The sequence below is a fragment of the Pocillopora verrucosa genome, chromosome 4 (assembly GCF_036669915.1).
Source record: "Pocillopora verrucosa isolate sample1 chromosome 4, ASM3666991v2, whole genome shotgun sequence".
In the NCBI taxonomy this organism is placed as follows: Eukaryota; Metazoa; Cnidaria; class Anthozoa; order Scleractinia; family Pocilloporidae; genus Pocillopora; species Pocillopora verrucosa.
Window position 1 is genome coordinate 12,371,755 of NC_089315.1, and position 27,990 is coordinate 12,399,744.

At 38.0% G+C, this 27,990-nt stretch overlaps 2 protein-coding genes across 2 annotated transcripts; one reads left to right on the plus strand and one right to left on the minus strand.

Moving 5' to 3' along the window:
• Positions 1–1,810: 1,810 nt before the first annotated feature.
• On the plus strand, positions 1,811–3,521 carry LOC131796051 (galanin receptor 2b-like). The gene has a single exon (XM_059113704.2). It carries the CDS (start codon positions 2,034–2,036, stop codon positions 3,099–3,101), a length of 1,068 nt encoding a protein of 355 aa, XP_058969687.2. The 5' UTR covers positions 1,811–2,033; the 3' UTR covers positions 3,102–3,521.
• Positions 3,522–5,812: 2,291 nt separating this feature from the next.
• On the minus strand, positions 5,813–27,982 carry LOC131795958 (uncharacterized). The gene is made up of 14 exons (XM_066165300.1): positions 27,864–27,982; positions 17,926–18,856; positions 16,682–16,985; positions 15,359–15,863; positions 14,908–15,106; positions 14,569–14,733; positions 14,073–14,144; positions 13,216–13,381; positions 9,612–10,489; positions 9,069–9,372; positions 8,293–8,797; positions 7,829–8,027; positions 7,002–7,166; positions 5,813–6,004 (listed from the first exon to the last, which is right to left on the minus strand). Exons 2-14 carry the CDS (start codon positions 18,817–18,819, stop codon positions 5,813–5,815), a joined length of 4,548 nt encoding a protein of 1,515 aa, XP_066021397.1. The 5' UTR covers positions 18,820–18,856; positions 27,864–27,982.
• Positions 27,983–27,990: the final 8 nt, after the last annotated feature.

Sequence of the window (27,990 nt, forward strand, 5' to 3'; positions counted from 1 at the left end):
GGGATTTCAATGGTATAAAGGCAATTAGGGGTGTTCATTTTCGTGAATTTTGCTCCAAATTATTCATTCTCTGATCATTTCTGTCTGACTTGTTGTTTTCTCTCTCAAATGATTTCTCTGAGTAAAATCTGGCCTGATTTATTTCAACTACCTTTCTTCATCTCTTAATCTCTTTAAGCCTTTATACTGAAAAGGAATTAGAAATACTAGGAAAGCATATATTGATCACCTTGCAGAAAAAAATTTGGCGAGGAATGATGAAAAATCCAAACAGCGTGTTTTGTAAGCTGTCATAATCTACTCAACGAATAAAACGAAATTTTAAGGGCAAATACTCATCAGGCGTCACGAGAGCTCTTTGGGTATACAGTTGAAGAAACTCAGTGCAATCGACTATTATTGTTTTATGCCTTTCAAAAGACTATTTACACCGTTACTTAAAATATTACGAGCACAAGGGAGCTGTATACCTCTCCTTTGTGCTATAATAGAAGCTTTGTTACTACGCCGTACTCGAACGCGTGATGAGGAGTAACTGTTCATTTCAATGATAAAGAAACCTTTTTTTGTAGATATTCTGATCATATCATCGGCAGAAATATTGGACAAGATGGCGGTCGCGCTTGCGCATTTCGTCCATAATGGCGTACAAATAATATAAGAAACTGTATGGAAATTTGTAAAGATTTCTAAAATATAACAGTCAGGAGCTCATGGTCCGGTCTACTCTCGATCGAGACATATTCAGTACTGATTCTGCTATTCATCAAACCTCACAGGGACTCGATAAATAGAAACCACTTACTTCCCGAGCCAGTTCTTTTGTCATTGATCATTGACCTATTCCTCGCCATACAGTTCTTAAAAATCCGTCGTTCTCTATCTCAAACACTCGCCTATTACAGGAAAGTGCATCAATAAAGTCAACTGCTCTCGATCGAATTGACTGCTACAGAGTTCGAAGCGTCCGAATATCTTGTAAAATTGCCATTTCCTCCCATCCAAAAACTTCCCAACTCGCCAGAATATCCCTTATTTTCCATGTTGAGTAAGTGACGAGACGCCATGTTGAAAACTATGACTGAAATAGTTAAACACGAGCAACGCTGATCTTCGAATCGTCGGCCATATTTGTTTATGTTCTTGCAGGGAAATGAATGAATTAGTTCTTAGGTCCTTTTCGGAATAAAAATATGCCAGGCATTGAATGCAAAGTTAGTAGTCTTAGCGCGAAAATTAAATTAAAGCAAATCAAAATTCTGACATCATGTCATCGCTCTGCCTCGAACAATCCCAAAGATTTACTTGCAGGTCCTCTTTTCTTTTTATTTTCATCAAATAGAAGATCTGCGGTGCTCAAATTGTATAAGTCATGGTACGAAACACTCTTCTTTGCAGATCGAGCCGTGATCGCCGCCATATTGAATTCTCTTGATATTCTATTGTTCCGGAGTATAGTACGATATACCGCTGATAATTGTTAGCGGGCTCGAAATGTCCTTGATTTCTGGCGATGTTATGGTGCCTCTTGGCAAAAAATTTTGGACGTGAGGCAACTGAATTCTTCAAATGTGTCTGTATGCATTAATTCATGAAACAAATAGCCCATATGCTCCAATATCGGCACGAAATTCAATATTTGTTATTCATGACTTCAAACAATTAATGACCGAAGATAAAATGAGGAAACTTCTTCGTGAGGTTATTCCGAACTGATAATCAATCATTAGTTTAAATATATCCGGCTGCAACGTAACATTTAGCATTTCGTTTTCGGCGAGAAATTTACATTTTAACCTGCATTCAACTCGTATATGTAAACAACAACTTGAAGGCTGTCGACTTTTGGCCTGACAAGCCAACAGCAGTGTTTTCACTAAAGTACCGAATATTCAGTAAAATGATAAGGTCTCCTTCATCATTTTTTCAGCTGAAAACAGGAGAGGGAAGACGCTTTTCCAAAAAGCTTAGAATCGCGAGTTCGAAAACAGCTTTCGTGGTTTTCTAATTAAGAGATCCAACCACGTGGATAAATGATCAACGCAAGCTTGTCTAGCTCTGAAGCTGATGGTCCCTTAACCACAGCGGACATCGTTTTTGCGGTGATTTACTCGCTGATCGTTCTTCCAGGTATTGTGGGAAACTCCATCATTATAACAATTGTGTGGAAAAACTCTTCAATGCACACAACTACAAACTATCTGCTGATGAATTTGGCTGTGGCCGACCTGATCACATTGTTACTCTGTCCCGGTTTTTACGATTTTGCCATAACGAAAGTTCACCTACAGGGTATCACCGGAGACGTGATCTGCAAGTTGTTTGTGGGAAATGCTATTGTTCCTATAACCATAAACGCAGGCGTGCTTACAGTCTCTACCATCGCCGTGGAGAGATATATGGCGCTTGTGAAACCGTTTCGCACTGCAAAGCTGACTAAAGAAACTGTGAAATATGTTATAGCAGTTCTGTGGCTGTTAGCTCTACTATCGTGCATACCAGATATTCAAGCTAATACATACAACATCTCTTCAACCAAATATCCTTGCAAGCGCCCCTGGAGTTTGGATGAGTATTTCCTTCACAAACCCTTCATCATCTTCACCTGTGCTGGGTTTGGCCTCATGAGTTCCTCGATACTCATCTTCTGTTATTTTGAAATCATTCGTGGATTGTACTTCACCAGAACAATTTGCTCGGAATCGACATGCAATGATGAAGAAAGGAAAGCGAAGAAACAATTAGCTCGTCTTGTAATTTGGTTGGCAATCGTCTTTGCTGCGTGCTCGCTGCCATACTCCGTATATTTCATTTTCTTGGTATCGGCTGACAGAAAAACTGTCGAGGAGAACTACGATGTTTTGTTTGAACTTCACAGAACCTCTCGGGTTTTACTGTTTTCAAACTCTTTCTTCAACCCCTTGTTATATGCCTTACAGAGTTCCAATTATCGAGACGGATTTAAGTTAATTTGTAGTGTCAATTCTGGAATGCCTTGTTGCAAGCGTACAAATGCTGTGAGAAGTTTAAGCCTAACTCAAAGGGGGGAGACTTTACACCCATCCCAAGGAGTTTTTGTCAAAAAGGAGATGGCGGTTTAATTTCTAATTTTTAATTGATGATTAACGGTAAAACTTAAAGCCAAAAATATCAGCCTTTTCTGCACCCAGAGAATCTTTCACTGCTAGTTATTTTAAGATACCTTTTTTACTTTCGAACCGCTCGCCACAACTTGCTTGCGATCTCACTACACTCAAAGATGAGATTAAAGATTCTTCATTTCGAACTAACAACCCAACAAAGACCCTTATGGATACGATATAATATTTGCATATCTTATGTCAGATTAGACAAATAAAATTGACGTTTGGGAAACTTAATGGCAATATGATGATAAAATCGTGTTGCTTCCAAAAACGTCTCGATCCAAACTCACTGAGAAGATATTAATGTGTTAATTTTTTATTGACTTCTGACGTGGGAGCTAATTTTTTCAACGTGTGTTAACTAAAAAGACAAATATTTTCCTTGCAAATTCTAAATTATGGCGTTAATGGAGAGAATCTGACAGAGAGCGAAAAAAAAAACGTTTTAGTGATGAATCAGGTCTCCCTTTCGCAAGGGTTAAATCTTTTATGTCATAAAGTTTTATTTGTAGATGGCGTTCTCCAAGAAAGTAGATCTATAAACTCTCCGATTTATTAGATATTTATGTATGCCTCTAAACTCATTTTAGTAGAGCTCTTGAACGTGAAGATTTTGTCACCTTAATGACAGCATAAATAGCATATTCAATTTGAGATAATTTCAAGTTTAGTTTTATTCAGGCTGAATAAATATTAATTTCCTCTCTGTTGTGTTTTACCAGAAAATGGAACAAGTAAATCATTATGGTTTCTCAATAAAAGTAGAAGCTGTGTTAACACAACTTTTGCAGCGATACACGAAGATTGAGTTCGTTACACTTTTTATTGGGGGTAGGAAGAATAGCAAAGTTGCATGCTTTGGGTCTGGCTTTGAGCCCAGAATATTTTTAGAACACAAATGCTATGAATTTATAGAAAAAGGAGGAACAGTTCTCCTTCTTCCTAAAACGAAGACTGGGAATTACGAAGAGACAAGAGGAAAACGGATAATACCATTCCAAAATGGATTACTACATTGACAAAAAACGCATCAGAACTGGTTCAACTTAACGCTCACGTTGTCACGGAAAATGTCTGCTTCGATAACAAAAAGACAACGAATTCGTGATAGCCCCACAATATCAATTTAATAAACCCAAAAAAAATATAAAACCAATTCTTGCTTAACAAGCAGCTATTTTATTTTAATTCCACTCGCGAAACTGCAAGACAAGAATCATCGATAAAAAATGGCTGGTTTTATTACCCCCTTTTTCTGTTTTTACGATTTTAAGATGGAATTACTTTCTAAATTAGCTTCTCGGAAAATGAAATTCTCATTTTCATTTCATTTTTAAATGCAAAAATAAAATTGTGCACCAGCTAAATTAGCGAGAAATACGTTACTATGCAAATATCTAGAATACACGAAAATTCGGTCAAAGCCTTAAGCGTTAGTTTTCTAAGTTCAGTAGCGTTAAAAAAATCAGTCGCTCTAAAAAGGTAAATGGCTATTGAAATTTTTCGTTTCAAATCGGTGGTTTGATCATACTGCTCGTTTTTGACAATAAAAGCTTGAAATATTTCATTATTAAGGATTTCATCATTCTCTCTTGGTAGCAATACAGCTCTTCTGTTGTTAATCAATTTTGACAACAAATGAGAACTCTTCTGCTCCATCTCACGCGGCCGCAACAGGCGAAAGTTGACAACTTGAAATAGTCAGCAATAATCGGCACAGGATTACACAAACAGATCATGAACGGTATCTCTTTTTGCGCTTTTTAGTAAGGCTTTCGTGTTTATCAGGGTAATTTAGTATTATCAGCTGAGTTGATAACGTAAAGAGTTTAAAGGCTGATGTTTCGAGCGCAGCTCCTTTTTCTGCATTTCAAACCACACACAAAGAGTTAACGCTCGAAACGTCAGCCTTTAAACTCTTTACGGTGGCCAATTTATGTTATCAACTCGGTTGGTAATACTAAATTACCCTGTTATACTCTCCCACCGAAGCAGCACCACAGTTTCTTTAGAAACCTACCCCCTTTTTTCATGTTTATCGTCCAGTCACCCACGTTATATAGTGACGCAAACCTGCGCAAAACGCAGGGACTGGGATCAAAAGTTGAGGCCAGCCGGCTCTACACCCCAGGTATCTAGGTGCTCGCTCTTGCGAGAAGGCCAACGTTAAATGACGGAAACATGTATAGCGTTTAGAACTTTGTTAGATAATCACCCGTCGGGATGTACACGCATTTTTCTTTAAATACGTATATAATAGCTAATGCGTGAGACTCCAGCTTCAACTCCCTGTCTTCATATATATATATATATATATATATATATACATATATATATATATATATATATACATATATATATATATATATATATAAATGAATGTGGGGGTAGAGTCTACCTTAGCATAAAGTGCTCAATGCTACGGTAGCAGAGCTAAGCATATATAAGTTAAAGAATTAAAGAGGACGCATCGATTCTCTGTGACTCTGAGTTTCGCGCCTAAGCGCCCGTCAGATGGATGAAAGTTCTGTCTGACGAGTGCTTAGGCGCGAAACTCAGAGTTACAGAGAATCGATGCGTCCTCTTTAATTCTTTAACTTATATATATATATATATATATATATATATATATATATATATATATATATGTATGTATGTATGCATATTCACAAATACGTTTTTCCCGTGTATCCATTTTCCTTATGGGAAAAGTTTCCAGTGCCACCATTGTTCGGAAATGAGACGGTGCTTTCAATGTCATATTCTTCGTGCGAATCATCTGACTCGTTACCAGACTCTAAATGACATGACTTTTTAGCCAAGTTCCTCAGGATTAGATGGCGCATCACTTCTCGTCTCTGAAAATTCAAGGTATCTTTTTCAGCTGTACCTTAAGGAAATATTGTAACTGGTGGGCCAGGTTTTACTTTCGCCATGGCAGAAAGAAAACTGTGATATAAATATTTTACATTAAATGAAATTAGACTCTACTAATTACTATTGATTTTCTTGCCTAATGTAGCTGGAGAAAATTCAATGCAACATTACCATTTTGACACATTCTTACTCGTTTCTTAAAAGAGGGTTCGTAGATATTCTACAGGACATCGAAAACAGAATAAATCTTTGCTCACAAGATTAATACAATGCGTTGCCTTCCTACCTCTCTTTCGTTAGTCCTTCTTATTTTCCAGGAGGGCTTTGGCTTTTTCGGAACGAACTTTCCCACAAATAACTATTTTGAGATAAATATGTTACACAAATTGCTACTGATCACGAGTGGTTTTTGTCTCGCAGTAATAGGAACGAATCGTAGTTTGCCAACTTTCAAGAGTTGACGAAAAATCACATGATAATTCAGTGGAAGAAACCTCAGATACCCTCATCCTTTTTGATATTCGTATTTTCCATTTTAGTCGAAGCATTCGCTCTCAACATTGCTTAAGGGAAGGCCATCATAATTTGATAATCTCTATAAGAAACACTAACACCAAAGTTTTTCGTAACACACATGTTGAAAAGGTATTTTGAAATCATCTGCCATGTTTCGGTGTGTTTTCCAAGTACACCCAATAAGGACATCACCCCAAAAAAATCTCCTCCTCCCATCGCTCTGCTGGTACTAGACATCGCTTATTACTAAATGATGAAAGGCTAAATGATGACAGGCTAAGTAATCAGAGTCAGTCGATCAGTGCTTCCTTTTTCTTTCTTCTGTATTAGCTGCACTCGGACTCACAACTCCCCCCTCCCTCCCTCCCTCCTTCCCTCCCTCCCTTCCTCCCTCCCTCCCTCCCACACTCCTTTTTTAGTATCTGGCAGAAATCATGAAAATCCTTCCTACAACGTACTCACCTTTATTTTTCTTGGGCAGCAAACTCCCAAAAGATTCTTTAAAACCCAAAAAAGTGGAAGAACCAGGTAGAGAAGATTACAAGGGGAAGTGAGAATACCTTTCTTGTAAAGCCAGCTTAACCATAGTTTTGTTCTGGTAAAATTCCACTCAGTATCTAAGTTGGTCTGTTAAAAAAGTTAAATAAAAGTCGTTGAAAAATAAAAGATGTATGTGCCATACCGTGCTGAAAGCAATGACACTTATCGACATGAAATACATATATACCATAGATAAGGGTTTTCCTCGTTAATCGCACATCCTTATTGACAGAAAATCGTTAGTATCATTGATTTAAAACTCCCCGGCGAAAAAATTAATAGCGGGCTAGCGGACTTTGGGCTTTTACGTCATTATTCCTGAAACATTTCCGGTTAGCCTCGAGGCTGTGGACCAGAGTTAGTTTCTTGGCTCACGTCCCGAAAGATAACAAACGCTTGCGATTTCAACGGCTGAGCATAATGAAAATAATCCAAGATTGCTTTCGTTTGGGTTAACTTCGCTATATGATTGGTTCAGAAAAATATCGAGCTACATTCTCAACCAGTAAGATCCAAGAATAAAACCAATCGCGCACTGACCACTCCCATTTCCCCTAGCCCAGGAGCAGTTTGCTTGCTTTTAAAATGATTCCTCATTGGCTCTCAATGATACCTTCTTTGCCCCGATTGGTTGCTTTCATTACTTTGGGTTTTAGTTTTAAGACACTGGAAATGTGATCTAAGTAAAAAATATACTGCAAATTTATAACCGTCTTAAGGAGCAGCAATCTATTCAAAGTTGCATTTACCGTTATCCTTGTGTAAGATTCATTCAACATGGCGATTAGCATATTCAGAGCAACTAATACTGCTACAATGTTGAACGCACCAAACAGCACCATGCCTGTTCTCCATATTGTTTCATATTCTGTCTCGTCGATTTTAAAATTGTCACGGTCGATTTGGCCGAATAAAGACCAAAAGATGGTGGAAACACTGCTTGAAAACCTACGAACAGATACAATTTAAGTACTTTAATAAATTACTAAAGGGAAGTATTCTGGAATCATTACTACAGGAAAAGCAGGAGAAAGATTAAGATCAGGTACAACAACAGGAAGGGAACGACGAAAAAGGAGAAGAGGAACAAGAAGGGAAGGAAAACAAAATTGTTTCAAAACTTGTTAAACACCTAACGATGACTTTTCTATCGTGAATCTATCAACTCATCTCATAAGAGAATAAACCGCTAATCACAAATTCCCTTACTCACCTTTCTAGGTGCAAGGGGTCTGTTTCGTTTGTGATCATTTTACTTGAAATAAAATGATCCTTAGCTTTCTCATACTGCACGTATAACTTCGTGAAACTCACAACAAATGCCAGAAAAGCGAAAACAAAAAAAAAGAAGAACTTCATTACATCAAACAACATCAGTATGAATGCTTGTAACAATGGGCCCATGACGGCATTTTCTTCGATAAATGAGAAGTTGTGCGCAAATGCAAGAAGTATTGCCACAGCAAAAACACACTCGGAAAACAGCACAACCTTGTAGGAACGATCGTTGCTATGGTTCTCCCATTGCAAAGAATCCCCTCTGTCTACAATACTTGTACGGGCAAACCAAACCATGACGTAACAAAGAACAAACAAGGTAACTCTAACCACAGCTAGATAGTTCCATTTGTTTGCAAAGAAGCGAACTCTTCCTTGTTGAAAAACTTCTTTAACAAAATCTACCAAGTGTCCGATGACGAATGCCACAACAATCCAATCTGCAAAGAGAAATTTGGGTAGAATTGCTTAAGTGAACCAGTATTAAATTTCAGACTGAAGATGATGCATGCGCTGTAAGGTGAAACGTTTTTCCCATCATTTAAAACTGAGTATAGTGATAGCATTGTAAGTTCTTGTTCTTAAATTATTTTATTTCTGGCCTGCTTGATCATGACATTTAGAAAATAAGCCAAGTCTTCAAGGAAATCTAGCTGGAATAAAAAATACAATATGCTGAATACAATATGCTGAATATTCTTCTGTACTCACCAGTGATGGAATATTCCAGGAACTGCGTGTCTCGTTGGAACGAAGTCAAAGTAAGCACGAAAAGGAAAATTTGATAAGCTCCGCAATTGGTGAGAAATTTTAAACAAGGTGAATGGAACATTCTGGCTACCTTGTGTCTGGGCAGAAAGGTTTCGAAAGCAAGCCAAATCGCAAAGATCAAAGGAGACAAAAGAGATGATAAAAGCACCACTGTAAATCTTTTCCCTGGGCTGTTTTCCAGGAATGGGACATGTCTGAGGGCTTCTGACTTCAATACCAGCTGACTGTAAGGATGGCTGACAAACTGAAAATAACATGTATGATTAGTTGTTGAGTTTAGGAATCCCGATAAGGAGAGGCGATTTCAAGAAAAAAGCCGCCGGAAAGTAAATGCCTGTGTTTTTCAAGAGTTCATCTTCTATATGAATAGGTAATAAAGCTTGGGTTCGTCACTAAGTTTAAAAAAATTAAGGTTAACAGACAGAGAGCCAGAAAGGCAAGTAGGAAAACGTTTAAAATGATAGGTAAGAAAGATGAGCACACCTTTTCATTCCTGGTAACTATGGCAAATTCCAGAATGTTCAAAACCACTCCATCCGTGTTTAATGGTGTACTTTTTTCGTTCTCCATCTCCATAACACACCTGATCTCTTTCATTGAGCGGCATCCATTTAACAGATCCACAGTAAACTCTTTACAACCATCACTAAGCTCCAAATACTCTTGTCTGAACTCGTGCTCCCGTTCGGCCATGTGAGACAATTCCTTACTAAGAGCGCATGCGCGATGGACAGGATCAGGATCGCTGAAGGGGTTTTGGAGAAACGACGCCGCCATGTACACGGGACTTGCCAAAGCTCGGTATCTGTTTAAACGAAACAAAGTGAGTCCCAGTTTCCCATCAAAGTTGATTTCTGAGCCAACAGGCTTTTTTAAATCAATCGGTAAATTGGGAATGGAGAATCCATGTTCCAAGAGGAGTTTTACAATTTTGAAATTCTGCAAGCAGGCCGCCAGGATCAATGGCGTGAAGTGACGTTGGTATTTTAAGCTCATTGAATCCGGGGACATCCGCTTTGGTGATGAAGGATCGTGAAACTGGAGCAAAATTTCAACACCTCTCACATCACTCTCGCGCACGGCGTGCAACAAGGCGAGTTCCAAGTCGGCTCCACCATGAAGTAACAAGTTAATCATGTCATTTCGGACGGTAGATTCAATTAATTCTGAAGCAATTTGTAAAATTGTTTTACCAGAGTTGTTTACACTGTTTACACTGCATTTCAGTGAGGAACCTAACACAATTCTAACTTTATCCAAATCTCCTCTTGCTACTGCCTTCAAAAGCTTTCGTTCCCCTTTACTCACTGGATGCCAACAAATACCATTCACTGCTAGCTCTGGCTGAAGAATCTCTATGCCTTCCATTACAAATTATGCGATTAATAACTGCAGAGAATATTCCGCACTCCTCGGTGTAGCAACTTTTCGGAAATATGTCCGGTTCACTTCTTAAGTCGTGTCGCTGGCAGAGCTAAGTTCGCTCTGTTCACATAACCAGAGACGAAAAGAACATTCAAACAAGCCGTAAGTTGTTTAGTAGTAATGATTAATGACGAGTAGATTCTGTTGGTACAAAGCGCTACAAGCCAAAGATGCTGATCAACAATAAGGTACCGCCTCTGAGCATAAGTGTGTTCATATCTAAGAATATTGGTGCTTAAGTAGACTTACACTCAAATTTGGCATGTAAACTTGCCAGATTTCTAATGCCAATGAGACAAGCTTCTTGGTGTGAAGATGCTAGATACAGTTATAAACAGGTGAATACCTGGCCAATCTACGAGCACCGTTCGTTTCACGTGTCAGAGCCCATTGAAGATTATGGTAGATAACAAAAGTTGCTATTCTTATTCAAATAGATGCTAATAGATGTGGCTTCCTTCACAGTTTGGTCCGAAAGCGATTCATAAACGTACTGTGACATTTAAAAGAAAGAAAAATACGGAAACTCAAAGTTCATAAACCAAAACTTGAAAGTACAAGACATGAGTCGCGAGCTCCACACGCATGTAAAAGAACGCTTTTGTTTACGCTGAGGAAACAGAGAATAATGGAACTTGATTGGCGTTGTGTTTGAATTGTTGTGGGATCTGTTAAACAGGTAAATTAGATTCTTTGAAAAATATACAATGCCCTCGTGCAGGTATTTTGACACTCGGTTTAAATGTCTCCGGTATCGACGACGGAGTAATTGGCAAAAGTTTAGGTTAATTAAAAGGGTATCAATTATTCCTCTTATTTTCTCGTCATGCTTTTTTTCTCTCTCGGTTGCCGAGAAAATTTCTAACAGACCACATTTAATATTCATTTTTTTCGTGGCAATTGTCATTATGTTCATTTCACCTCTTTTAACGAGAGAATATGACACTAGTTTAACTGACCAGTTCAACTAACGTCATGTATACAATTTTATTTCGTAGGTAACAAGTATAGTTGAGCTGAGTAATGCATGGTAATAATTAATTTTTTGTATAATGCGATTGTCAGGGATTTCAATGGTATAAAGGCAATTAGGGGTGTTCATTTTCATGAATTTTGCTCCAAATTATTAATTCTCTGATCATTTCTGTCTGACTTAATTTTGTTTTCTCTCTCAAATGATTTCTCTGAGTAAAATCTGGCCTGATTTATTTCAACTACCTTTCTTCATCTCTTAATCTCTTTAAGCCTTTATACTGAAAAGGAATTAGAAATAGTAGGAAAGCATATATTGATCACCTTGCAGAAAAAAAATTGGGCGAGGAATGATGAAAAAATTCAAACAGCGTGTTTTGTAAGATGTCATAATCTACTCAACGAAAAACGATTTACGCCTATCGCTTTATTTAACCAATTTAAGAAACCCTCAAAGAAAAAGCAAATGTTTCGGCGCAACTGTTAGTTGTTATCCTATGCTGCCTGTTGCATATTTGGTATAATTAATGACAAAATGCGCAAATCTGATTTGTTTGTCACAGCCCAGTTTATGGTTTCTGACAACCCTCGCGATTGAAAAATAGGACTCATTCGAGGTCGTACGATTTCATGATGTACGTAGAAAAATGAAGAGATAAACGAATGATGGCCAGGACCCATCATCAAAGATGGAAACTATAAAAGTAAATTTAAGATTTTTTGTAGCGCTATATGCGGTCGAACCTGTACCAAGCGGCGCCGTTTTAAGCGGTTACCCTGTATTCAGCAGTCGGTTGTCAAAGTTCCGAAATTTTTTTCGCTTAAGCACATCAGTTTTCACCTCTATTAAGCGGTCACTTCTATTTAGTGGTCGCGGTCACCCTTGAATGAGCTCCAAAAGCCTTTTTATTGTTTAAGCGGAACTACCTCAATAAAACTCGCTTTATGCCATGATGATGAGGCCCAGTTAGGCGATAAATTTTACCCGTCAATCCTTTATAAGAACAACTTTTTACCGCCAAAAAAATAGCGCAATGTTAAGCGTAAAACGCTTCCAAGTCTCAAATCTCAGAATGTAACGTGATGTTAGTGAAATCTGCAAGAATAATTGGATTATCCAGTAACGAGAGAGAAAAAAAAGGAAAAAGTATACAAAACGGTATGATGTACAATCGATCGTTGTTTATTTATATTCAAGGCTCATTGAAAAAATGTTGTACATTGTTTGAAAAAAATTAACTAAACCATTTACCTTAGATTAATAAAGTTTTAGTCCAGCATTTCTTATCAAACATATTACATCTTTTTAAAAACCATCGCGAATTTAAAAATTATCACAGCGTTAAAATATATTTTGATTTTTAAATAGCAAGGGAACAACTTGTAAATTTTTACAGTAATGTATTCCTAAGGAAATATCATGCCGACCTTTTGAAATTTGCTGTTAAACATAAGTGTAAATCGTCAAATTATCAAAAATGAAGCAGTAAAACATAAATTAGAATGCCCGACCTTCCCTAAGTAAAATCCATAATGAATAACCTGATTTCCAACCCACGACGTTGATCTACACCACTCTTAGGGTGGCCCAAAGTAATATAAAAGCAATTATGTTATCAGGTTATCAAATGTTCTTAACATACATTTAATAGCAACAAAGACAATAAAAAAAACATTTTCCATGTTCATAATTTCGTGTTTACTTGGCTGGTGTGTAAACAATTGTCTTCTAACACGGTAACAGCCACTTCGTTCTCATTTTCTTCGTCGGAGTCGACTGGCTCAGTTTCAGCCTCTGTGTGGTATGATTTCTTCGCCAGATTCCTTAGGATAAGGCTGCGAATCACTTCTCGTCTCTGAGATGGCAACATATATGGAGTACAAATTTAATCCATCACATAAATATATTCAGGACGAGCAATGAACTAAAGGCTTGTTTCTCGAAAATTTCGTTAGTTTCAAATTCCAAAAATCTACTCTTTTCGCAGTTTTTACATTACGAGGGATTTAATAATTTTTTTTAAATTCAAACGATCAGGAAATTTAAAAGAATGGATAGGGCGTTGAGGTAAGACCGCAGGTATTTTTTCCTAGATTAAAATATTTGAATACGGCCTCGAGCGCGTAAGGTTACCAGGAGCATTGAGAAAAGGGCCACAGGTCTCCCAAAATTCAAAGAAAACCACGTCTAATTTGTTTTCAAAGTTGTTTTCTTCAGCGGGGAAGTAAACGATCGTTTTTCAGATCAACAGTTGTTTCTGGGAAACATGGATTTATCGTGCTCGATTACCATTCCAGCTCGATAAGGAAAGGATCAAACATTTATCCCGTTTTTCTTTCAAGGATGGGATCCACAAGGTTAAACAAACATGACAACAAACAGGGACCGTAGATCATTTACCCAAAATATAGTCACTATCATCTTCCCTTAATGACGAAACCCAACTGTTAAACCTGCAATGATCAGCTGTAAGTCAGTGTCAAATCACTGAGCTCCTAGCACTCAAGCCTTAACATGTTAAGGAGCGGTTATTCAGTTCTTCGTACCTCCTTCTCGTTAATTCTGTCAACTTTCCAGCTGATTTTTTGTTTCTTTTTCAAAAGTCGTTTCCAAAGTAACTATAAAAAAAGAAAAAAGTGGCTTTTTGGCTTGTATTACTGAAAATAAATTGGCAGCAAAAAGCTACTATAAAGACAATTGTATTTAATACATTGACGAACAATCAATAGAAATCTATTGATCAGTTATATTTTCACATTCAGCGTAACTTTTTTAGTTAAAAGGATGAAACTTTAAATTTGCAAGGAGATTTACAATTTACCCGGATTGGAACTCAAAACGAAAAAATATATAATAGTGGAGTAACTAGGTAATTTAACAGGTCAATTTTAGTTTAATTGTCAATGGAACAGCTTTAGATGTCAGTGAATGTCATTGATATCAGGGTGGTTTATTCATTACACCATTACATTTGCCTGAATCTAATTTAGGAGGAAACTTTGCCTACGTTGCTCAGTATAGTAAATCACTAGAGTAACTCACTAAGACTCTCTCTGAGCAGCAAGCTGAGATAAGATGCTGAATAAAGCATACGATGGGAACAAACAAATACACCAAGTTGAATGGTGGAGGAAGAACGCCCTTCTTGGAAATCCAGTTTAACCACAATCTGGTTCTTGTTAACTTCCATTCAGCATCCAAGTTGGCCTGTTAATAAAATGAAGTTTTGAAAATCTGATGAGTGACACGAACATCTTAAACAGGATGAATTACGATTTGGTAAGACTCAAAGGTGCAATACCGGAACTTGCTTGAACCAACAAAAATTCCGAGCATGTACGACACCGATGAAATAACCAATTTTTTTAGAATACAGCTTACCGTTATCTGGACGTAAGAGTCGTTGAGTATCGCGATCAGCATATTGAGGGCTACCAGCACTGCTGTGATGTTAAAGGCACCAAATAAGGTCATTCCAGTTCTCCAAATAACACCATACTCCGCTTCGGAGATTTTGAAACTGCTGGGGTCTATCTGACCAAACAGCGACCAAAAGATCGTGTTTGTACTGTCTAAAATACTGCAAGACGGAAAGTACACATTTTAATTATCGAACAGCTAGAAAGGATGTATCATCTCTAGTCGAACAGCTTATAAGTTGCTCAATACGCGTTACGGTTAAGGAATGTCAAAATATGCATCCTTAAATTATTTGAGGCTGACTGCGAAAAGTTGCTGTTTCTTTTCTCTGAGAAGATGAAAATTTGACCGTTTCTTAACTAGTTGCCGTAACTTGTTAAAATTAAGAACAGCACAAACTATTTAGACTCACCTTTCAAGATGAAGAGGATCTGTTTGATTTGAATCACCTGAACTCGTAAGGAAATACTGTCTGGCCTTAGCATACTGTAAGTAGAGCTTGGTGAAGCTCACCACAAACGCGAGAAAGACAAATATAAAGTAAAAGAAAAATCTCATTACATCAAACATCATTCTCATGAAAGCTTGCAGTAGAGGACCAATTGTCGCGTTGGCCTGAATAAAGGCCAGGTTTTGAGTGAAGGCCAGCAGGATTGCCACTGCAAAAAAACAGTCGGAGACCAATACGATCGTGTACGAAAATTCATCGGCGTGGTTGGCCCACGTCATAGTTTCCAGTTTCTTTACAAGGACTGAGCGACCAGACCACCAAAAGATGTAATGAAGAACAAATGATAACACTGTTGCAACAGCCAGGTAGTTCCAATGGCTGGAAAAGAAACGGACTCTTCCCACGTGGTAGAATTGTTTGACAATATCCACGATATGTCCGAGCACAAACATGAAAATTACCCAATCTGCGTATCGAGAAAGAATTGTTAAGTGTCAATAAGACAAACATTTTAACAGGGAGGCTGGTGGTGACGTAACAAAGTTTAGTATGGACAAGAAAATATCAACCGATATTCCCTCGGTATGAGAAAGTGCCAGGCTGCAGTTTCGTGTGACTTGCACTTCATTATCAAATTATACGCATTGAGTATGTGTCTAACTAAGTTCCATCTGAGGTTCGGTCAGTGGCTGAAGTGTCATCAAGCCGTAAATCGGAATTGTTCCCAAGTTACCGCAATTTAACCCTTTAACTCCGAAGATCTGATTGTTAATTCTTCCTAATAGCTTCAACTCATTCCCTTGTATATCACTTGCGAGAATTTGGTTATAGATCAATAACTTCTACCTGTCTAAGTTTGAGTATTCTCATTACCTGTTCGCTAGATACTGTATGGATATTATAGGGAGAAGTTGCATGTTAATCACTTCTGGGAGTTAAAGGGTTAAGGGGTTTTTTTTTGGCGAGGCGCTTACTCAGTTTTTTCAGAGACATTGCCTTACTCGGAGTTCATTTGTAGAGATTTCCTGCATGTACCAAGCCTTATATTAAGTCTCTGCCATAGATGAACACTCTTCTTTCCAATACTAAGTGGCCAAAGATAGTCAAAGGTTGCAGTCGGACTAATTACGGTTCGAAGCTGGCTGTTTACCAATATCCTTATTAGAATTTAGACAAGAAAGGCTAAGAAAAATGACGTTCGGAATAAATAGGGCAGCACTTATTGTTAAGATGTGCTAGATGTCAACTTGCAAAATGATGAATTTCTCCTTTGCCTTCACTTACCAGCTATGGCGTACTGTAGAAAATCGCTCTGAAATTTAAATGAAGACAAAAACAGCATGAAAAGAAATGTTTGATAGGAACCACAATGAACAAGGAATTTTACGCAGGGAGAGTGAAACATCCTTGACACTTCGTGCTTCGGAAAAAAAGTGTCCAACACCAACCAAACCATGAAGAACAGAGGATACCAGACGAAAGCCAATAATATCAGGATAAACTGCTTCCATGAACTTTTCTCCAAGAATGGGACATCTCTGTATATTTCGGAATTTAACACAAGCTGGCTGTAAGGATGACTGACGAACTGCAAATGCAAAAGGTGAAACACTTTTTTTAAGTTTTGCCAAATAAGTTTCTGAAGCCTTGTTAACCTCACTAGTTCCCAAAGCAATGAAAGTGTTTTTCCGTATGTAATGATGTATATACATGTAAGAATTACGTGCTTCTGATTAGCTGAACACGAGTGCAAAGTTGTAACGCGAGTGCAAATTACAAATAGCGTGCGCGCGCTGTTAAAATTTCGTCTGTCTCGACTTTCTGTGATGCTTTTTGATCATGTCTATTGTCTATTTTCATGTCTGTTGTAGGTAATATGATTTCTCTTGCAATTTGGTGTAAATAAGCTGTTGTAATTTTTTTTTAAAGACAACGAAATTGCACGAGTCTCACGTAATTACCTATACTAGTTTTAGGGTAGCGTTTATATGCTCAGATGTGTAACATACCCCTGACAACAAAAGTTAGACCCATTATCGGGCTTTGTGACAAAGCACCTTACCGTACTGTGCGTGACAAAGTTTCCCTTCCTTTCCCGGAGTGGGACATGATCCCGTCAAATTAAAGGAAATCTCGTAATCATTCGATACGAGGTCAGGTATGCGCGGGGTACCGCACGATATGTGAACATCATGCAATCGTTACACCACTGATCTTTTGAATCGTGCGCAAAACAGTCAGTGACAAGCTAATAGTCAAAAAGATGGCCCACTTCTGACACCGTTGGCCATGCGTTAAGTGTTTGACCAGCTTGAACTTATCAAAACGCAGCATTAAGTTCTCGCTGTGGACAAAGGCTGATCGTAGGAACGTTTGCATGCGTGTAAGGGTTCTTCCTTTGGTTATCTGGTTATCGCCTCGGGGAAACTTGTGTCACGCTCGAAACCATTCTAAATATATCTGATTATTTTGATTAAGATAGCCTTGAATCGGTGCACTACCACTAAACTTACGCTTAGATTAAGTACCTTTTCATTTTCAGTGACAGTGGCAAACTCCAGAATGTTCAGACTGAGCTTTCCTTGGACGTGTGGCAGCGCTTTATCTTCATTCTGCATTTCCATAACACACCTGATCTCTTTCATTGAGCGGCATTCATTCAACAAATCCACGGCAAATTCTTTACAGCCATCGCTGAGAGCCAAATACTCTTTTCTGAATTCATACTCCTGCTCAGCGATGTCAGACAGTTTCTTGTTAAGAACACATGCGCGATGAACAGGATCCGGACCGCTGAACGGGTTTTGCAGAAATGAAGCCGCCATGTACACAGGACTTGCAAGAGCTCGATACCTGTTCAACCGGAGCATGGCAGGTCCCAGCTTCTCGCTGACGACTTCGATGGGGCGTTGAGAATCACTTTGCAATTCACAAATGGTAAATCCGTGCTCAAGAAGAAGCTTCACAATTTGGAAATTCCTCAAACAGGCCGCCAGGATCAGTGGTGTCATGTGGAGCTCTTGTTTCGAATACTTTCTAATGCATGGAGACAAAGGTGGAAAAGGTTCCGACAACGGAGGACCATAAAATTTCAGTAAAATTTTCAAGCTTCTCACGTCATCAACGCGTACCACGTATAACAAGGCTAGATCCAGGTCAGCTCCTTCGCTCAGTAAGGACTTGATTATACTGCTTCGGACAGGAGCATCTTCCACATCTACCGCTTCTTGTAAAAGTGTTTTACCAGAGCTGTTGACACAATTCAGGTCGCATTTTGTTTTGGAAAAGTCAAGAATAGTCCTAAATTTTTCCAGATCTCCTTTTTTTATAGCCGCAAAGAGCTTCCTTTCTAGCCTGTTTATTGGTTGAGAGACACCATCAACTGCGCTAAACTCTTGCAGGAAGATGTCTGTCGCATCCATTGACACTTGCTTTGCGTCTGGCCAACCCTTCGGTTACCTTCGGTAGAAGCGACATGGTCAGTCAATGAGAGTTAAACCCACATAACAATCAATCTTCAGTACCAGCCTATAGGCAAGAACCTTGAATGGATGAGAAAAGCCCCTGACATAACTGATCCTCATTTAGCCAACCTCTTAACAATTCCATTTATCGAGGATTGCATTTTATTTACTCTTTAACTCTTAAAATTTTTTCTTTTCATGCTACCAAGCATTTCTTATAAATTAGATGAGAGAATTTGGTTATATCTGTCTTCATCACCTGTTTACCTGCAACTGTATATCAATATAGCTAAGAGAAAGCATATGTTAACTCTTTAACTCCCAAGATTTCATTAGTAATTCTCCTTACTGTCTGCCATACAATTTATGTGATTTTAGTTTGGAGAATTTGGAATTGGATTAACTAGTAATACCCAGCTTGATGTTTTTCTTTCATCTCATTTCTTGTCTGCTTGATATCGAACTGATGGTGTAAGGAGAAATTTTGTCGAGGTCACTAGTGGGACTTAGAGGGTTAATCATTTCTGAGATTTAACAGTTTAAACGTTTCTGGGTCAGTGCCTTACACTAATTTGGTAATTCTCAGAAACGTTCAAGAGCTAATGCAAGTCAAAAAAAAAAAAACGGTTTAGCATGAGAGCCCGTTAGAGGGACAAACATGAACATGAAAGGTAAAAAAAAACATGCATGCATAATGAGCAGAGGTGTTTTTTTTACCACCGTATTTGATGCCCTTTTTATGCTACTTCAGGAGCTAAATCACTAACCGAACATCTGCTAGACTTGTGCAACCATCAAAGAGATTGGAAAATGTAGTAGGAATTGGGGTTAAATCTACCCAAAATAAAGAGGAAATCAAATGTCCTCGGTGATCTTGAACGTTTGGATCGATCTCAATGCAAACGCTGTATTTGCATTTTTCAATCAAGCACCCCTCTGGGAACGCCCGAAATTATCTCACCGCACGCATTTGCCTTCTATTAAGCTCCCCCTGGGACTGTTTATGATGGTTTCTTTGTGCCGAACGAAATGCCAGTATTTGTGTCGAGAAGAAAGGAAATCAGATGGTTGAAAGGCCGTATATAGTATTATTCAAATAGCACAGAAACATTTCAGAGCTCGACCTCTGCTACTTTAATATTTGGGGGTGTTCATACCCACCCTGGTCCTGATACCTCGTCTTCTATAGTGGTTCGTATCACTAAGCGCCAGTAATAAAAAAAGTATGTTTTAAAGAAGACAACAGTAAATCGTTAAAATAAGGTCCACAAATAGTTCTGGCCAAATGTCACAACAAAATATAACAAGAACAATTCAAAACATGTAAAAATAAGAAACCAAAAAATAGCCTTAAAGGCGGCACCGATAAAGTTGATTTCAACCCCCGTAATCGAAGGCCTAGGTCTATTTAAGGCTAACTTCGACAAACCCTTCTTTATACAGGTCATGGTTTTGAACTTAAAAGTCCAGAAACTGTGTTGATTAAATAAGCCAGAGAATACACATCACTTTCAACCGATGGACTCCCCGTTCGGTTCACAAGCTTTGGCGTATTGCAACTATTCTTACAATGACCTTTTAAATGCGAAGGTTTTAAAACAGCATTTTTAGCTTTTCCGAAGGCAAAACTCTTGCCAAAATCGACTATAACAGGGTAGAAGCTAGTCTCCACCTTCCTCTGAAACAACGTTATTGCATTTTGGGTCATCGTCAGCAAATTCACACTTGTGAATATGGTCTAACGCGACTGCCGTGTAAGGAGGGTAAAGGAGAGATTAAAAATGACCCTCAGGTATACACCACCCAAGAGGGTATAGAAGAGATTAAAAATAACCCTCAGGTATACAATACCCAAGAGGGTATAGAAGAGATTAAAAATAACCCTCAGGTATACACTACCCAAGAGGGTAAAGAAGAGATTAAAAATAACCCTCAGGTATACACTACCCAAGAGGGTAAAGAAGAGATTAAAAATAACCCTCAGGTGTACACTATCCAAGTGGGCATGAAAAAGTGAATTCACACTAATTTATATCAGGAGACCGCTTTTTGTCTCTCATTTGACTGAAATTTGAGGCATCCATCGTTAACTTATGTAATCATTATCCTTTATTAGTTCCCGAATGTCGTTGTCAAGCTCAGCTTTTTTTTACTACCTTTGCAATTACTCATGATTATTCGACTTGTGGCATTTCCCGCCTAAACTGTCCGGTCGAGAACTATTTGATTTACCACACCAACAACAGGATTATATTTTGAGACCTTACAAATCCATCTGCTGGAAATTCTCACTGTCTAATTAGTCAGGTACATAGACCAAATGAACATACAACATATGTGTTGTTTGGTTATCTGGTGTTGAACGAACAGCCTTTGTTGGCGCGCTTGAGACCTGCTGGCGGGACAGAACGTATTGCAGTCAAAAGCATTCGGCCGATGGTACAATCTCGACGGTAGCATCGGTAACCTTAAGGAGCTGGAACTCTCACTACTTAAAATAACAGCAATGATTTTATCAGTACTGCCCGGAGATTTTAACATACCAAATATAAATTGGAAGGATAACTGTGCCACCGATTGCCATCAGTCACATTCTGTCGCGAACTGCCTCTTCATTCAGCGACAATTTGGCTTTAAACAGCTAGTAAATTCCCCCACCAGAATCCAAAATATCTTAGATCTGGTATTTACCAATGATGACTCTGTGGTTAAGAAACTAGAAGTAACTGCTGGTATAAGTGACCATGATATGGAACTCTTCGATCTACTGATTTACCCTGAAAGGGAAAGGTTGCAGAAGAGGAAAGTCTTTATAAAGAGCAAAGCTAATGCAGCCAAAATCAAGTCGGACATGTCAACTTGTCAGAGTTACTTCCTAAAAGATCTATCTGCTATACCTGTCGCACAACAGTGGGACGAATTTGATTTGCATCAGCTATATCAACTAAGTTACAAAACAACGTGCTTCACAAAGTAGCCTCAAGTCGTTATAATCTTCCCTAGTTTACATTTTGTCACCGTCGCCTTTATCGGAAGAAACGAAACTATACAACAGAGCAAAAAAACCTAGCAGACCCCAGGACTGGGCCAACTTTAAAGTCACCAGGAAAGCTCTGCACAAAGCGTTATCAAAATCTCAGGACCAATAGACATCTGAGTTCCTCCTAGATGCCTGTAAAACTAGTCCTAAAGCTTTTTGGTCCCGTTTTAAGAAAGTAAGGAACAAAGAGGTTGGAGTAGCAGACTTGGAGGTCGGTGGCAAACTGCTCTCTGATGCGCGAGCTAAGGCCGAAGCCTTGAACTCCCATTTCTGCAGCCCTTATGAGTCCGAAGACATGAATAACATCCCGTCTCTTAGGCCGCGCGAGCACAATCCCAGAAATCGATTCATTAATATTCAGCTGAAATGGTGTCAAGAAACATCTGCAATCTTTAAAGGACGATCAAAAAGCGCCTAGTCCTAACAGCCTTTATCCTTGGCTACTTAAGCTAACTACCTACGTAGTCGCACACATCCTTCAGTTATTTTCCAATCATCCTTGGGAAGCGGTATACTACCTGGTCAATGGAAAGATTGACTCGTACAGTATTGTACACCTAAGTGAGAACCACCCCTAGCAAAATTATACTTCTGTGGCAAAATTTTAGAAAATGTGAATTCCCATCTGTACTTATATGGGAGATGAAATAGAAAATAGACTTAGATGGAGGGAACATATAAATCATATTTGTAATACTACCAACAGGTTGTTAGGCTTAATTAGGAGAAATGTATGGTTCTGTACGGACAGCATCAAAATGACAGTATATGTTATCTTAGTCCGGCCTAAGCTAGTATAAGCGTCCGTTGCTTGGGACCCACATTGTCATGCGACATGCGACATGCGACATGCGACATGCGACATGCGACATGCGACATGCGACATGCGACATGCGACATGCGACATGCGACATTGTCAGACAAGAAGGAGTGCAAAGAGCAGCAGTCTGTATTTGTGCTAATAATATACATGGAAAAATTACTCAGTTCTGATTGGTTAAGATAAGTGCAGTTCTCAGGTAATTCAGTGCAGAAAAGAGTTAATTCAGTGCAGAAGAGGGTTAATTCAGTGCAAAGAAAGTAACAAACCAGACATTCTGACTGGTCAATAATCGAAGAAACTCACAGATAGACAATCAAATGCGAGCCTTGGATGTCGCAACAAAATTTGAAAATTTGAAAATTTGCGAACGAAACAATGGCCGGCGTTTTAAGTAGGTTTTCTTTCGCCACCGCCGCTGAAAAACAGCTCAAACAACGAAAACAATGTAAAAAGCTCTGCTTTTTGGTTGTCGGTGAAAAAAGTGGTGTTTAGAGATGGGAGTTGCTAAGGAAATCGAAAATTACGAGCCGACCCAGTTTAACACTTTGCTCGAGCGATCCAACGCCGAAATTAAAAACAAATATGGTTAAACCTCGGAAACGACGTTTCCATTTCATCGAAAGTGATTCGGACACAGACTGAAAAATTCCTTGAACTGTTTAGCCGGACTTTGAACATTTTTGCGCCTTAAAGATGTGAAGATATCATTGCATATTATTGTTTTGATCGTACGCGGTTGTTTTGACCGAACGCACGGTTTGAATAAATTATTTTTGCACTTGATGCGCACGCTTTGCTTATGCTTAATTATGATAAGCCATCTCGTATTTTTCCATGTATATTATTAATACGTAATCACATGATTTTTCTCGTGCAATTTGGAATAAACAAGCACTTGTTAATTTTTTCAAAGACCACAAATTGCACGAGCCCTACGGGCTCGTGCAATTTTGTTAGTACTCGTGCTTATTTATTCCAAATTGCACTCGAAATCATGTGATTACCTATACAAACGTTTTTGGTCAAGCGTCACGTCCCTGCTAAAAAAATTAGAACTTAGCACCCTTAGAGAAAGGAGAAACATATTTCGCTTGATCTTCATGTATGAAATTATTCATGATTTAGTTGACATTAAGACATTACGTTTCCTAGCACTCAAGGCTACTTACATGTATCTAGTACATGTCGTTTATACCTTCGTTTCCGAAAGGATGTCGTGATTACTTTGTTTTTTTTTTTTCCAAGAACACCGAATCGAAAAGGCGCTGTAAATATGTAAATACATTTTTTTAATTCATGTCTTCAGTCGCCGTCATGACGAGCTTAATTCCTCAAAAGATATTTTGGATAAAATAAAAAAAGACGTCTAGTTTAACCCCAATCACACACCTTTATCAACCTTTGCATGAAATCTGTTAAAGAATTATGAAGCGGTTAAAATCTTGCATCTCGGCTTCCGTCATCGTCGGTGCAAAAAACGTCCCATGAATAAAACCATCGTCGAAGCAATGTTTTGCCATTTTGGCTCTTAGACAAGACTGCTTTGGTTTTGAATTCGTCAGACTTGATTTCTAATCATTTAGTTAAGACTCTTTGACTTGACAAGAGGCGTCTGTTTTTCAGTGAAGTATAATGAGACAGGTGCTGCCCTTGCGGTGTGACTCAAGGTTAACTTCTTGTAATAAGACACATTTAAATTTGTTTTATGAAAGAAAAAAAAAAAAAGGAACGAAATGACAGGTTGGCTCAATGCTGAATTAATTTAAAAATGGTAGAAAAGTTACAATGTCTTTTCTTGTCAACTGAATGTGTTATTTATCACGGCAGCCACCTTATTGGATTCAACAATTTTACATTATTACCAAGAAAATCTTTTTTTTTAAAGCATTTCTTCCCGTCTCCTTTTCTTTTTAGCGACCGGATTTAAACCTTTCAAGGGGACTTCCTTAGTCTGTTTCTAAAAAAAATCTCACCTTACAGATGCCAGATATATATTACGATTATATTATACTTTTCCAAAGTATGCAGAAATTAACCAACCTGGAAAATTTCATTTTTGAAATAAATCAGTGACAAAAGTAGTAGCTTGCTTTTCCTCAGAATTGTCTCTCAGATCTTACCAATTTTCTAGAGCTAGCAGCAAACAACAATATTCAACTTCTCAGCTTATGGCTAAAATAAAGTGATTAGAAAATCAATTAGCATTCCGCAAAAATGTCTTTTGTTAAGCAGTTAGCATGCAGAATACTTAAATTTAAAGCACTCGAAGCAATTCATTCCAACATTTAATGTAACCAAACCACGTACTAAAAGTCAGTTTATGAACATGATTTTAACGAAGTTTAGGTACTGGCAAGTACTGTACTTTAAACAAAAAGAAAAAAAAACCTTATATTCTTTACTTCGCCAGTTTTCACGAGGTATCTAACTTTTTTTAGGCTGAGGTAAACACATCTGCCTCAGACAAATTGATCAAATGCAAATGTGTGTCGTTGGCTCGAGGGGCGGATTAGTTATTATACGGCTGTGAAAGATGCATTAGGATATACTCTCATCAGAAGCTTATGGCATCCTTCAGCTCTAACTCAATAACCATAAACTATTTGTTTACTACGTAAGCTTGCAGAGCAAGATACTTTTTTTGAGCATGTGAAAGTTCGATAAGTAATATCAGTTTCCGCGTACAGTAGAACCCCGCTAACTTCAACCAGGTTAACTCGAACCCCCCGCTGACTCAAACTAATTTTACTTTTCCTGCGCGAATTTTGAGTGAAACGTCAGTCGGTCCATAAACGTCAAAGTGTCAGAACATTGTTGATTTTCACGTCCTAAACATGAATCCTGATTTATACGAACGTGATAAATTTATGAAAACGCAATATATTTGCCTAAACTTCCCAAACTAAACTTTTTTATACAAACTAACGCTATTATAAAATATACTAAATGTAAAAAACGAACGTTGATTGTGTATGAAAGGTAAAAACATGATTCCTTATTAATTATTAAAAGTGAATTGCGTTTCAGTCTACCTCTTGGTTCAATTTTAGGGTAATATTTACATATCATTTAAACATTTTCCATACCATTTAACTCTCCTGCTATTAAGTTGCGTCTCTATCATTTTAGAATATTAAAAAGTCACACTTTTCCTCTTCCGGCCAAAGAGTGAATCTATGTCATTAGTTTTTATCAGTAACACGAAAGTGAAACAGAGAGACTACTTGTGATGTGATTGATAAAGTGACTTGCATCTCTCTTAAAATTTATTTACAACCGAGGGCATACGGCTTAGTTGGATTAGGATGCACAAATACACTCCCCTTCCCATCTCGATGAAAAGTCATGCTTTAAATCATGACAATAATTCCTGATGATGCTCCTCTATTCCAATAAGTCAGAGCCGTTGGTCCCTTGTCAAGAGACACACCTAGTAGCGATAACGCCTTACTAATGCCACTGAAGATGATAGAGATGCGATATAAGACCGCATTGCCGGAATAGTTGGAGCTTAGAAACGTCAGAAACGGATCCAATGTTCTGTTTCCTTGCATTAAAAAAAAAAGTATACCAATAACAAGTGTTTTCGTGTACGATATTTCTTTTTTTTTTTTTTTTTTTTGTTCTTTTGCCTTTATTTCTGGTTTTTTAATTCTTCGCAATTGAAGCAACATAACTCTATTTACAGAAAAAGCGCAGAGACAGATTATAATTTCAGAGTGTGTTAGAAGCTAGCGCTTCCAGCGTATGTAAATTTCCTGCTTCAGATGAACCGACTTGGCAAAACATTTCAGAGTGAATATTGCACTACGTTGTTTGTTCGCCGTTGTCGTGGTGTATAGCGAGCAAACAAATTCAGAAATAAATGAATCTGGAAGTTAGATTGAACATTTTATTACTCGTGGCCAGCCAATTCGAAAAAATAACTTTTGAGTGGAGACAATAGCGGATGGTGGATGTCTTGGATAATCTTAGTGAGGACAAATGGACTTCAATTGAAATGTTGACATGCGATGATTAAAATTATAAGATTTTTATCTCAGATAAAAGGATAAACGATGTTTCTTGAAAAGCTTTTCCACCAGAGGAAAATTATTCACTATTAGAAGAATTTCCTCAACTATGATAACATGCAAAAGTTTTTAAAGAAAATGAATTTACAACTGATAAAACTGCGTTGGGTTGATCAATAATCTGGCTCAGTGATCTTTTTTTGCATTTTTCAGATTGTTGATATTCTTTATTTTACCTTAGAGTACAATACAAAATCAGATTAAAACAAAGAAAACAAATACCTCACATTTTTAGCTTTGCGGCCTACAACACGAACTGTATCCCCGTTTTTTTTCTTTTCTCGAGCATTTTAAAAAGCCGTGTTTGTTGATTCCAAGAGATAATTCCGGAGCTATTTTCAAAATGCTGTAAGATCATGTGATAATAGCTGTAAGCATTGTGCCGAATATATTTTAAGGGAAAAGGCGAGAGAAAAAACAACAGCAACAAACAAACAAACTTACAAAGAATTTTTCTAGCTGCAAGATACATTTCAAGCTGTAGACACCTCCGCGTAAGCCTCAGTCTCAAATAGTTTTTAGGAAAAATCACGTTGAACTGACCTCGTTTATTCCAGTGTTTTACATGTCGATTGCAAAACGGCTTAATCTATTGAACAATAAACGTTTTCAGGTAAAAAAATGTTTTAATGGTGCATGTCTGGTAAAATATTTCAATATCATATTCATTTTTCTTCTTTTGATGAACAGCCGTGCACGGGCAGCAACTAGGTCAGAACAGATATATAACAAAGTTCGGATATAACACGCGTTGTCACTGATTGAAAGAGCGTGCTCTATCAGAGTTTAAAACTTAGAGCTGAGCCAAAACTGTCACGCCATCTGCCAAATTGTACTGCCCAGAACATCGCTGTGATGATCCAAATTAAAGAGAGCACAAGAATGTATAGAAAACGTACCAAGCATAGATAAAATGCCTTTACATATTATGAAGTAGGTACTTTAGTTGGTGACAACAATTTTCATAAAGATTTGATAGAAAAAGGAATATGTTTTTCCACAACAAAGCATCTGCTATGCTAGGGCTAACTAATCGTGAAATTGGATAATAAATGAAACAACTTACTTTTCGCTCGGCCTTATCTGAGGCTGTTAAAAGCTTGTAGTGAGATGTACGCTTCAACGGAAGTTAAAGTTGCTGAAATGCACCCACACAGCTCCAATCGCTTCACCTGCAACTCTCGGTGCAGATC

Excerpts from the sequence above, each read along its gene's own strand:
- LOC131796051 (XM_059113704.2), top strand. The coding sequence starts at position 2,034 with ATGATCAACGCAAGCTTGTCTAGCTCTGAAGCTGATGGTCCCTTAACC.
- LOC131795958 (XM_066165300.1), bottom strand. The coding sequence starts at position 18,819 with ATGGATGCGACAGACATCTTCCTGCAAGAGTTTAGCGCAGTTGATGGT. Across the intron at positions 13,382-14,072 it reads ACAGAATTAACGAGAAGGAG|AGACGAGAAGTGATTCGCAG; the intron begins GTACGAAGAACT and ends TTGCCATCTCAG. Across the intron at positions 6,005-7,001 it reads GCTGCCCAAGAAAAATAAAG|AGACGAGAAGTGATGCGCCA; the intron begins GTGAGTACGTTG and ends TTGAATTTTCAG.